Source organism: Pediculus humanus, genomic scaffold (genome assembly GCF_000006295.1).
Source record: "Pediculus humanus corporis 1103172107555 genomic scaffold, whole genome shotgun sequence".
In the NCBI taxonomy this organism is placed as follows: Eukaryota; Metazoa; Arthropoda; class Insecta; order Psocodea; family Pediculidae; genus Pediculus; species Pediculus humanus.
This window is the reverse complement of record NW_002987170.1, coordinates 82,633-95,530: the sequence shown is the minus strand read 5'-3', so window position 1 is coordinate 95,530 and position 12,898 is coordinate 82,633. Positions and strand designations below refer to the sequence as shown.

The window sequence follows — 12,898 nt, the reverse complement described above, 5'->3', positions numbered from 1 at the left end:
GCAAGATAATTGAGACTTATATGTACAGTCCTTGATTGATTCTGTGTCTTTATCATTAACCTGATGATTCTTATCAATAATTTGATTTTCCTTTGAAATTTTTTTTGATTTTTCAGGTAAAAAGTTAATTGAAAAATTCTGTAAATGAGTTCCTGAATTTTTTTCAAATAAAGCTTTTCTTTCTGCAATAGAAAGTTCAGCAGGATCTTTCAACTGATTACTTGATTCATAATTCAAATGTTTCACATTGCTTTTATTTTCTTGATTTTGACGAATATGCGTTGATACGGGCTTTGTTTTAAATACATTATCACTTTCATTTTGATTATTTTTTGAAATATCACGGACGTCGTCTTTTTTTTTGTCTTTAAACTCATATACATATTTATTTTCTGACAATGTAAACCCCTGAGAAAACTAAAAACAAAAATTTTATTAAATACCTTTTTTAAAAAAAAAAAAAAACAAATTAGTTAACAAATTAGTTTAAACTTAAGATAAGGCTAAATAAAAAGCTTAAATAAAAGTATTCATTATAATTTGACAAGCTAAATATATAAAGTGGTTTGTATAACTTAAACAATAACCCCATTTATTTACCAAACTATATTTTATTTATTGAAATTATTTATGCATAATGAATAAGAAAGTTAAAAATAAATTGAAATTTTTTTAAAATAAAACTTTTTCTTGCTAAAAAAAAAAAACTGACTTATTTAATTTCATTTACTCTAAAATTCTATCAAAACACTTTTAAAACAGTAATTAGTTAATATCACTATAAATAATACTCACCATTTTTTCTTCAGGAGGCTTCAAAACACAAGGGTTTTTTGTGGAAGTTTCATTTGATGTTTCTTTCTAAAAAAAAAAAAAATAATAATAAATTATTATTATCTTATCATTGACATAAAGTATTATTATCAATATTCAAAATTAAAAATTTATTTTGATAAAAAAAAAATGGAATGAGAATATATTACAATACATTTTGAGTTTTAAAAAATCCTTCAAAAATTTTAAATATTAAGATAATTGAGCAAAGATTTTTCAAAAAAGACTTTGAAAAACATTGTCAAATATTAAATTTTAAAATATTCTGTATTACTCTATCACTAATGAATCACTAATTAAAAAATTAAATAGATAATTTTTAAGGTAAAGTTATAAATTAAAAAATAAAATATCAAGTAGAAATTACTACATTCATTATTACCATTATTGTAAAAAGAACATGACATGCGAAATGAAAACATTATGAACTAATTGTAAAAACACAAGTTAAGGTTTAAACAAACAATTGGAAAAATTTAAAAGAAAAATTAATTTAAAAAAAAATTTTAAAATTGATTCGTAATAAACGACAAATACTTACATTATTTTTAACCGATTGTGTACTACTTTTTTGTGACATATCATCCTCCCATTCATTAATTTTAGTAACCAAATCAGCCAATCTAAAAAACAAAATAATTTTCATTATTTTTAAGCTAACGATAAATTTAATAATTTAAAAAAATAAAATGTACAACATTATAATAAAATTTTTTACTCGATTACGAAACGAATTAAAAGAAAAAAGATAATAAAATTTTATTTAAATTTTGATACTAGTAGAAAAATAAAACCTGAGAAAGTTATAAAATATATATTATAAAACTCACCTTCCAAGCCTATGCTTTGGCTTTTTGCAGGATATTTCCACATTTTCATTTGAAATTTTCTCATAATTTTCTTTCTCTTCTGTATTAGAGTTTGAAGAATAAAGCAAGGCTAATTTTTTCAGTTTCATTTTTCTAGCTTCAGTTGGATCCAAAACTTCATCTTTAATGTTGGTTTTGCTTGAATGAGCATTGGAAACTTCATTGACCAAGCCTTGACTACTATGAGAGATACTCGAATCTTTATCTTTATTACTGGCTATATGACCATCTAATTTCACACGTCTAACTTTTGCACGCTCAAGCATTCTCTGTGGATGAAAAATATAGTATAAACAAATTTTTAAATCAACGTTTTCGACATAAACCCGTTTTTAAAAAGAACAAATACTTTCAAAGAAAATTATATACTAATACACCAAGTTAAAATGACATTTAAATAATTCATTTTCAACAAAAGAAAATTTTTGTATATTTAAAATTTTATTTCTATCAATAAAATAGCATTACCTGAGTAAAAGGGTCCATTTTGTGAAGCTATACAATAATAAATTATAAAAAATAAAATAACATACAAACTAACAACTAATTTATCTGACACTTATTATACACGAACCCACGCTTAAAGTGTTATTGATCAAATGACCGTTAATGTTAACGTCTATTTCCGCTTCAACGCCAAAATTGTTTGAAGAGTTTTTAATTAAAATTTTAAGTTAATAAATTTGTTAATTATAAACTATTAAATCAATAAAATAAATATTTTAATATAAAATATTAAAATTAAAATAAAAAAAATACTTTTGAAATTATTGACAAAATTTTTTTTGACTAACGTAGTTTGTTTACGAATGGCGGCATAATTGAATTTTTAAAGATGAGTGAAATAATTCTCAACGATATTCTTCAACCTGGAGAAATCGAATTATATGTTCAAAACCTGCTTCCTAGTAATGTTGAAGACTTAGGAACACCTAAATGGTTCGAATCACATCATTTTCTTCAAAAATTACATCAACAATCTTGTGTTGAAGCTAGAGAGATGCGAGAAGAAGTTGTTAAAGATTTACTTATTTCACATTGTAAGGTAAGTTTTGTAAAACATTAATTTTATCTTTCTAAACTATGTAAATTAATTACAAATCATTTCGTTATTTTTATTTTATTTTTTTTAGTTGCCGATACTTATTCATGAAGTTGTTTGTATTCAAGTTTGGAGAGAAAAAATATTGTCGCAAATTCTTAAACTAAACTATGAGCCTCAGGTTACATTAATTATTTATATTACATTATTTCATGAAGTTACAGCAGTCGGTTTATTAGAAAACGTATTGTATCACAGAGATTCAGTATCTTGCATTAACGATGAAATAACTGATCTCATTGATTACTGTGCATCAGAAATTGTCAGACTAATATCAGAGGCAAGGTTTTTTTCTATGAGTTTAGTTTTTACTTACCATTTGAATACAGTTTATAAATATTTATAGTATTTCCTATAGGATTACTGTTCAGAAGATGATACTAAATCTTCATACACTAGCAACAAAGAAGAAATTAAGTGTCAATATAAGACAATTAGTTTTAATGTTGAACTTTCCACACTTAATATTTTAAGATACCTTGCTGAATTTGTTGAAGAAATTCCATTATCAGCATCTTCTAGAATGTACAAAACTCATGATGTACCTTTATTAATGGTTAACTTGATACAAATGTCTCCATGGAAGAGAGTCAACTCTAAAATTAATACAGTACAAATTTTTGAAGACAGGTACAAAGTAATTTATATAAAATAAAATCCTGCAAAATGTATTATCCAGTCAGACTTTAAGCCAAGTATAAAATAGTACAAAAATTAAACATAAGCCATTGTCTAACATTATTTTAACTTCACATATTTACTTAGCTTATGCATTTTACAATTTAAATGTTACAAAAATTGAATTTTATTTTATTTCAGAGTTTGGAAAAATATAGACAAGATATCTGGAATATCAAAATATGAAGGACAATGCTGGATCGCTCTCAGATTTCTTTTATTAAACCCTCAAAGTCAATATGAAATTAATGACTTTAGAAAGCAACATTTTCTAAAGGCACGTATTACTAATATTTTTTAATGCCTATTTATTTTCAAAGAATATAATGGTGCAATATTTGTACCATAAAAACTTAAAACAATTATTATTAAATATTCTAGAATAAATTTTAATTTTAGGTATTGAAATTAATGACAGAACCTTTGATCGATCAAATTCCACCATTACTGGATTTAAAACAATTTCTTACAAATTTATCCTTTCAAAATGTTTTAATTAATGATAAAAAACCTTTAATTATGGAAACTATACCGGAAATTAAAAGTAATATTCTCAAAAAATGTTTTAAAAAGTGGAAAAAAATTACTAAAAAACAAGTTGAACTTATGTTTTTTCCTAAAAAAGAAACCTTAATGGAAATTGGAAAACGGTATTTAATCTTAATACTATTCTTATCAATATTAAAAGTTTTTTTTTTTTTTCTTTTAAAGGTAAGTTTCTTTTTAAGGTCTTTTAAAGGTAACTTTTATTTTAAAGGTTGGGTGAAACTTATGATGTTGATCATCTTGAAAAAGTTTTTCCCGAGGGACCGGTATGTTCCAATTGTGGTGATGCTGCTTGCAAAAGATGTTCTGGTTGTAAAAATGAATGGTACTGCGGACGTGAATGCCAGGTTAAAAGATGGTCGAAACACAAAATGGTATGCAGTATCATGTCTAGTAAAAATGAAAAATAATCATTTTAGTGACGTGTGTGTGATACGTAAAATTCTTTTAAAATAATTAATTTACCTTAATTAGCCTTTTTTAATAAGCACAAATCGTTTGAATATTTCAAATGTAAACACTAGTAATTATATTATAGTTTTAATTTTAAAAAATAAATTAATGTTTAACAAAAAAAAAGTACTATCATATAATAAGAGTAATTCAAAATAAAATAGAATTTACTATTTATTTTGATTAAAATTTTGCATTTTAAATGCACATAAAAGCCACATTAAACTCTTTTAACCTTTTTTTTCCTTTTAATTTTAAAGAAATTGAAAAAAAAAAAGTTTATCTGGAATTTCAATATTTATAATTATTTAGTACTTTATCCCTCAGCTTATCTATAAGTGCATTTAAAATATTATAATTCATTTTAATTTTCTAACTTTAACTTTTTTTTATAGCATATTGCATGTATTGTAATTTTTCCATTTCATTTTATATAAATAAAATATATAAATTTTATGTTAATGGATAATTGCTGTTAATAAAAAAATTATTTTCAAGAACAAATTAAAATGTAAAAAATTAATTTTATGTACTAATTTATATAAAAAAATTATTAAGTTTACAAAAATAATTAATTTTTACAATTTCGTTTCGTGTGTAACATGTCGAGAATGGCACTGTCTTAACCTTCTACGCGTGGCAGGCCCATGTTGTGTTGTTGATTCATCAGCAGAATCAACATCTCCTGCAATATATATATATATAATTTGTAAATAAATTTATTTTATCTGTCCTCGAAAACACAATTTTTATTATAAAAGTTTTTTTTTTTTTTTTTTCTTTCAACTATTATTTAAGTTATATATAAATTTTAACATATATTACCGTCGCTTGAATTAGTGCTTCTTATTAATTGTTGAATGTGATCATTTTTTTTTACTTTACAATATTTGAATTCCCGAGGGAGTGTAAAAGATCGTGGCAAAGACATTTGACTGTCAACATCTGAAGACATTTTATTATGTCGTTTTGATGTTGTACCGGAAATATCGTTTCCTTTGTTTTCTAATTCACTTTGATCATCGTCGGATATTCTTAATCAAAAAAAAGTTAATTAATAATATCGCTTAATTAAAGTAAAAAAATAACCGGATTTGGTTTAAGAATAATTATTTACTCAACAACACTTACGAGTATGTATACGATTTAAATTTTTCCCATTTATCATTATCTAAAAAATGTGGAGCTAAAACAATTTCTGGAGTTTCGACTCTGGAATGTTCCCATCGGACTGGAGGCGGTAGCAAATGATACGTAAAATCGTACAATGACGTAGACAATGGTTTAGTGGGATTAAGAATAAACGACTCTATATGTCTAAAAAAAAAAAAAAGAAAAAAATTTTAAATGTTTGCAAAACACCAAATATTACATAGCGCAAAGAGATTTATTTGAAAATATTTTTTTTTTTTTTACCAACCTTTTGGTTCTAGGAATCGGCTGTAATGATGAATGAGGAACGTTTGCAGCACTTAAACTCGTTCTTTCAATTTTCCCCTGTTTTATTTCTTCTTCAATCACTTTTAATTCAGCCAATTGTTTTTGTTTTTTTTCTTTTAGTTTGTGTTGAATGTTAACTTTGGAGCCGATGCTGTTATTTTCGGTTTCCCACAAACCTTTTTCCCTCTGAAAAAAAATTTAAAAAATCGTTTTATTTTATGTTCAATTGAAATTTGTTGAGGAATTAATTATAATAATTCGTAAAATGCATTATGATTGTATTTTAAAATACCCATATTTGATAATTTACTTATTAATTTTTTAAACTTACGTTGCTGTTGCTGGATAAAGGACGTTTCCAAAAAGGCACGCATTTATCTGGATTAATTTCAATTGTATGCATTAAAAAATCATATCCTTTATTTTCAGCATTTTGCTGTGGTTCATTTTCCGAATTGTTGCAGGATTTTATTGAATTAGGTAAAATAATAACGGACGGAGGTGGAACAAAAGTTGTCGGTTTTTTCTTCTTTCTTTTTGCCGTATTTGCATATGGAGAAGAAAATCTGCAGTTAAATACTCCTATTAAAAAAAAAGAAAAATTCTTTACTTAAGTTGAACGATTTTTAAAATTATTATTTTTTACGGAGCGTAAATTAGACTTAAATATGTTCTACAATACCTGGAATTTTTTCGTGGTAATTGAGGGATAAGTTTTGACCAAAAAGTTTGTTCAAATCATTTTTTTGCCCGGCATTTTCATTTGCTCTGACATTATTATTTGGCAATCTTGTGGTGGAAGTGTTATTTCCATTATATTCACACCCAATATCTCGTCCTCCAGACCAATATGCGAGCCTTCGAACGTGAAATATTTTATAATATAATCCCATAAAACATAGGCCTAGAAAAAATTATTAAATTATAAAATGTCTAAAAAATATAACCAATTTTTAAAAGTGTTTACCTACCTCCTAAAAAAGAAATAGAAATTAAAAGTGGAACTAAAAAATTAAAATCAGGCCAAACTTCAGCAAGCCATACTGCCACCAACAGAGTATTCTCCAGTAACATCACCGTATAAAAAGTAGCCTGGAACGAAAATTTTTTTTTTGTGCATAAATCAAATGGTATAATTACCTATTTGTGTTTAAAAAAAAAATTCTTATAAATAGTTTGCTGTCAAAATCTTTACCATTTTTTGCCGATGATTTAGCTGCTGTAAATTTATGTAGGAAAAAATATAAACAAAGGCAATTAATATGGCTAGTACAATTTTTCTATGTTTTGATATTTTTTCACCATGAAATACATTTTTTGGTGAAATAAGCCATAAAAACATTGACATCCAATGCAAACCAAGAACTAAAAATAACCACTTCCCATAAAGAGAGGCATAAAGAGTTAAAGCAACTACTCTAGAACCGACAGTGCCCAGTCTCCAAAACAGCTGTAAAAAAAAAAAAATGTTGGAGTTAAACCTTTTATGAAATCACAAACTGAAATATCTATTTAAGTATATTTCAGTTAGTACAAAATAAAATTTATAAAATGAATCAATTTAAAAATACAAAATGTTTTTTTTTATTTTTGAGAAAAAAGATTAGGATTTGATATAACTAGAAAATAATAAAATAAAGTTAGGTCCTTTTTAATTTCTAAAATTATGTATCTTTCACAATTTGAAAAATTACCATAAATTTAAAACTTAAATAAAAGAATTCATTTGAAAATTTTTTAAGGAGTTTTTATTTTTACCTGAAATATAACTCCCAGCCAAGTAAAGACAAGTCTGTGTACATTTTGCAATCGTACATTTTTACTGAATGATGCCAATGCCCAGCACATAGAAAATAAGCTAAGTACAGATGATACTAATATTAAATTTTTTATTTCACTTGTTCCAGGTTCCTAATGAAAAATTAATAAAACAAATAATTAATAATACATCAAAATTTCTTTTCAATTTTTTAAAATCTCAATAAATAATTTTAATATTTTTTGATCAATAATTACCTTGAACAATAAATATAACTGCATTAATAATAATGGAGCAGCTTCACAGAAAGCATGTATTAATCTTAACAAACAAAGGTCTCTGACTTCCTGTTTTACATATCTTATGTCCACTGGAATAAATAATTTGATATACCTCCATAAAACACCACATTGAATTAAATGTATGAGTATAATTAAAGACCTGAAACATTATTATTATTTTATTTAATAATTACACAAATATTCATATTAGTATTTTTGTACTTTTGTTAATAATAACCTAATAGTAATAATTATGAAATTAATTACTAATTACAAATAATATTTTTATAAAAATTATATCAATTCAAGATATTATCAATTCAAATTGATGATTTCTTTTTTACAATCATAATTTTTGAGTAATGACATAATTAAAAAAAAAAATATGGGATGTCAAAATTAAAAGTGAAAAAAAACAAAATGTTAAATTTACCTTTTTAAAGAAGAATTTTTGGAATTTAAAATACTTTTATATTGAAAAGTTTTAAAATAAAAACGAAGGCTAATTATTTGATTAACAACTAGAGATAAAACTATACATGAAAGACTAGCACAAAACCATATAAATTTTTGATGGTTGAAAAGGGCATAAGAGAAAACTAAATCAAAAACTACATTACAAAAATACCAAAGTAAGGAAATGATGTTGAAAAGTACATCACAGAGCGGTAAAAACTCATTATTAGCCATGATTTCATATACATCATTCTAGTATAAAAAATAACAGCACTTTAAATTAATTATGAAAATAAATCAACAGGTGTTAAAAAATAATAAGTACTAGAAAACTGTACTACATCAACGTATTGTTTCAAAATAATAAATTATAATTTTCATTTAAAAAATTTTTTAATACTTTCATTGATTTTTTAATAAATAAAAAACATATTAAACTAAAAAAATAAAAGCATTAACCAAAAATCTTTAAAGATTTTTGAATGCAAATATCGTGGAATTTTAATACCAGTACAAACATTCCTGGCATTATAACCATGGCTGTCTACTGGCAAAAATTTGAATTTATCTAAAGTTTACTCTATGCTTTTCAAGTTTCCTTTGAATTTAAGTACAGGAAATTACATTTTAAACCGGAAATAGATAAAAAACTTGTCGTTCTGTGTACATTGGAATTATAATAGTGACACAACTCAATGTACTTTTTTTTGTGAATTTCAATCCGTTGATATTTTTAAAATCCTTTCAACGTTCTTATTTAAATTTGAAACTTTAACTATTTCAAATATTTTAATTCATATTTAAAAATACATCATGTCGGATGTTGAAGTGTAAATAATTTTTTATTTATATTATTGTATCTATGAAAATAAGTTTTTATCTTTCGCCATTAAATTAACCTTTTTTTTTTAAGAGTACTATTATTGCATATTATAGTTTTAAAAGCCTCAAATACTTTTGAGTTTTCAGTTTGAATTTACCTTTACATTCAATTCCACGGCTTACTTTATTTATTTATAATGCTTTAAATTTTTAGTGACGATGTACCTTCTGCAGCTGCAGCTGGAGGACCAATGGATATAAATATTGCCCTTCAAGAAGTTTTAAAAACTGCTCTTATTCACGATGGGCTTGCTCATGGCCTTCATGAATCTGCTAAGGCGCTAGACAAGTAGGTACATCTTTGTGTATATCAATTCAAAATTACTTGCAACCTTTTCAAGCATTTTGAGCCTTGTGATTGAAAGTTTCAGATATTGTTCTGTAACAGTTTGACATTAATGAAAATTTAAAACAACAAATAAATAAATAAAACTTTTGAAACTAATATAAAGTTTTGAATCTCTTGTAGGAGACAAGCTTACCTATGTGTTCTCGCTGAAAACTGTGATGAACCCATGTATAAAAAACTTGTACAAGCTCTATGTAATGAACATCAAATTCCTTTGATCAAAGTTGATAATAATAAAAAATTAGGAGAATGGTCTGGTCTTTGTAAAATTGATGCTGTTGGCAAACCTAGAAAGGTTGTAGGATGTTCTTGTGTAGTTGTAAAGGTAATGTCAATTTATAATTACTTTTTAATTATTTATGTTTCCTATTATAACTTGTATAAATTATTTATTAAAAAATTGATTCTACCTATTAGTTACTATTAAGAAAATTATAAATGTTAAGATTCAATTTTTTTTTTTTTTTTGTTTTTATAAAATCTTATTAATGTTTTGCAATTTGTGTTAAGTAATTATTTGCAAAATGCTGAGTATGCAATTTAATTTTTTTTTTTTTTTTTTTTTTTGTTGATTTCAGGATTATGGTGAAGAGACTCCAGCACTTGATTCACTAAAAGAGTACATAAAAACTCAATCTTAAAATAAATATTAAATTGGTTTTTTAAAATACAGTATTATTTTTAGTTTTTTTTTTTTTACCCATTCCTATTATCTGTGATTCCCTAATTTGCACCAGTAAGGCATTAAAAAAATACAGTGTTGAAATAACTTAAACTGTGGTGAATTAAAGTTTTTTTCCGAGTTTGTCGTAAAAATATTTGTTTAGATAAACTTAAATGTTTAATTTTAAGTTTTTCTAACCTAAACCTATTGTGATTCATTCATATTAAATTGATTCACCTGTGTATTGTGAATAGCATCAATATTTAAAATTTCTTCGATTTGAGTTTACTGTGTAGATAAGTAGATTACAACTAAGTCGTATTTTTTTATTCGAAATGTGCGGCCTGTAGTTAATTCTGTAAAGAAAATATTAATATTCAAATTAAAACAACAGTAGTTCTTTATCTATATAACTTTACTGCTATATTAATAATTGCCATTGAGTTGTTATAAATTTATACTATATGTATAGTTTACAGTCTTCATATTTCAAGGAAAATGTAATTTTTTTAATAGCTTCAGAAAAAACGATGTTTTATACTTTTAATTGTGGGAAAAACATTGTATTTAAAACTTGTTTCCGGTAGAAAAAAATTGTTTTCACCGTTATTTTTTATTTTCAAAAATATATAAAATTATAATGAATCTGGTTTAGTTGAACGTTTAAAATTATTGGATTTTTATATTATTTTTCAAATATAACTTTTATTTCTTATAATAATCCAGGCCTATTTATAAGTGGATATAATGTTAGTTAATTTCCGGTTATTAATAATTCTATGATATAGAAAATGTTTGAAGAGAGCGTCAAGAGCGGTTTAGTAAGTGACCTAATTTGTTGTTGTTATAAACGATATTTTCAATTGAATTCAAATAAAATGGATTGTTTTATTGTTGAGTGCTTTTTCTGTTACTTACATTACACAAGAACGTTTTAATTTTCTATTATCATGTTCATTATTATATTTACGGTACATAAAATGTATTTAAATGGATGAATTTGTGATGATAAAGTTTAACAGTGTAGAATGTCTTCAGAATCTGAAAAATATAGTTATTTGGTTGATAAAAATATAGTTACTAAAAAGTTATTTAAGAATCCTATGTTTTCACATTCAGAAGATAATTTAATAATTAAGAGCAGTTTGGATAAAATTTTGGATTCTAAAGAAAATTCTTATTTCATCAGGGTAAGCTTTATTTTATTTTTCTATAAGTAGCTTATTTTTTAAGTTTTTAAAGTTGTTATTATTATATTTTCTATAATCTTTGTATATTAAAATATGACAACAATTATGTTTTACTTTAAAATAAGAAGTTTTGGGGCATTGAATAGCAATAAAGTCTTTAAAAGTATAAGAATCCAAAAACTTATTTTATGCATCATTTTATGTTTGTCTATACACCTTTGTCAATGCTAATGTATTGCATTCATAATTTACTCGAATTGATTAAATCCTTTAAATTATAAGTAGGTATAATATTAAAAAATTAAAATGAAGATTATATAATTCTAATAATATGTTATTTCCAGTTTGTCCACCTTTTAACTTTTATAATTTATAATAATAAATTTAAATTGTTTTGAATTTAAACATGAGAAATCGATTTCAAAACAATGAGAGAAAAAAAAAATTAATATTTTCCAATACACATATATGTTAATAATTGTAATTAATAATTTCTTACCTTAAAATTAAACAATTAAAAACTTTTTGGTAGTTGGAAACAAATTTTTCAAATAATGTAGCACTCGTTGTTTTTCAATGGTTTTTTACTTCTTCCATTAAAAAAGAAAAATCTGAAAGAAAAAAATTACTTATTAATTTATTTTTTTAATTCTCATGTTTTTAAATGAAATATAATGTCTGAGACTTTTTTTTTTTTCATTGAATATTTTTATTTCTTAGGTAAGGATTATATAATTGAATTTTTTTTTTTTTTCCTAAAAAGAAATTTCGATCATCAATTCACTTTGTTTATGTAATTTTTCCTACAATAAAAATATTTGATTATAAGTTTTAATTTTATTTTAAATCTCAAGGTACATTTTTTTAAAATGATTATCTTATGAACTTTAAATAATTAATTATTTTAAATATTTTTATATAAAATAAAATATCTTGTTTTTTTGTTTTCAATAAAAAAGTAAAGCCTACATAAAAAATTTAAAAACTATTGCTTTTTAAATTTAAAAAAAAAAAACAAAATAAAAACCGTTGTCCAAACATGTTTTAAATATTATTTTAAATTAAATTATATTTATATTAAATTTCTTTTAAAAAAAAAAAGAGTAGCATTCATGAAAATTTTTGACAATAAAGAAAAATGGTAATATAGGAATTAAGTAATATTTTCACTGTTCTCAAATAAAGTAACGGATTTTCACTTATAATGATATATATATAGTTAAATAAAATTTATCCGTTAACGGTGAAAACTTGTTTCATTGAAAATTTTTTCTGGGGAGTAAAAAAAGAAAAAAACTTTTTTTAAAAGTACAAGTTGCTTAAACAAAATTAATAATATTAATTAAAAAAAAAAAAAAAAAAAGTATAAGAAATTAAATTTTAATACAATCAGAT

At 23.7% G+C, this 12,898-nt stretch overlaps 4 protein-coding genes across 4 annotated transcripts in view; 2 read left to right on the top strand and 2 right to left on the bottom strand.

Annotated features, from left to right (window-relative positions):
• The window catches only part of Phum_PHUM204170 (Actin-binding protein anillin, putative), a gene marked incomplete at both ends in the record, with an annotated part of 5,148 nt that extends 2,959 nt beyond the window's left edge, over positions 1-2,189 (bottom strand). The window contains 5 exons of the mRNA XM_002425450.1: positions 61-408; positions 796-861; positions 1,376-1,457; positions 1,665-1,972; positions 2,172-2,189. Of these exons, the coding sequence (XP_002425495.1) occupies positions 61-408; positions 796-861; positions 1,376-1,457; positions 1,665-1,972; positions 2,172-2,189 (822 nt within the window). The remainder of the gene's footprint in view (positions 1-60; positions 409-795; positions 862-1,375; positions 1,458-1,664; positions 1,973-2,171) is intronic.
• A 349-nt stretch (positions 2,190-2,538) lies between these two features.
• On the top strand, positions 2,539-4,439 carry Phum_PHUM204160 (zinc finger protein MYND domain-containing protein, putative; the record flags this gene model as incomplete). The annotated part of the gene is made up of 6 exons (XM_002425449.1): positions 2,539-2,748; positions 2,837-3,104; positions 3,177-3,435; positions 3,625-3,764; positions 3,902-4,133; positions 4,241-4,439. 6 exons carry the CDS (start codon positions 2,539-2,541, stop codon positions 4,437-4,439), a joined length of 1,308 nt encoding a protein of 435 aa, XP_002425494.1.
• Positions 4,440-4,805: 366 nt separating this feature from the next.
• On the bottom strand, positions 4,806-8,652 carry Phum_PHUM204150 (uncharacterized protein; the record flags this gene model as incomplete). The annotated part of the gene is made up of 11 exons (XM_002425448.1): positions 4,806-4,814; positions 5,363-5,516; positions 5,614-5,799; positions 5,903-6,108; positions 6,254-6,504; positions 6,605-6,826; positions 6,894-7,014; positions 7,118-7,372; positions 7,681-7,833; positions 7,939-8,122; positions 8,396-8,652. 11 exons carry the CDS (start codon positions 8,650-8,652, stop codon positions 4,806-4,808), a joined length of 1,998 nt encoding a protein of 665 aa, XP_002425493.1.
• A 579-nt stretch (positions 8,653-9,231) lies between these two features.
• On the top strand, positions 9,232-10,290 carry Phum_PHUM204140 (40S ribosomal protein S12, putative; the record flags this gene model as incomplete). The annotated part of the gene is made up of 4 exons (XM_002425447.1): positions 9,232-9,248; positions 9,455-9,589; positions 9,770-9,974; positions 10,228-10,290. The coding sequence occupies 4 exons, from the start codon at positions 9,232-9,234 to the stop codon at positions 10,288-10,290; spliced, it is 420 nt and encodes a 139-aa protein (XP_002425492.1).
• Positions 10,291-12,898: the final 2,608 nt, after the last annotated feature.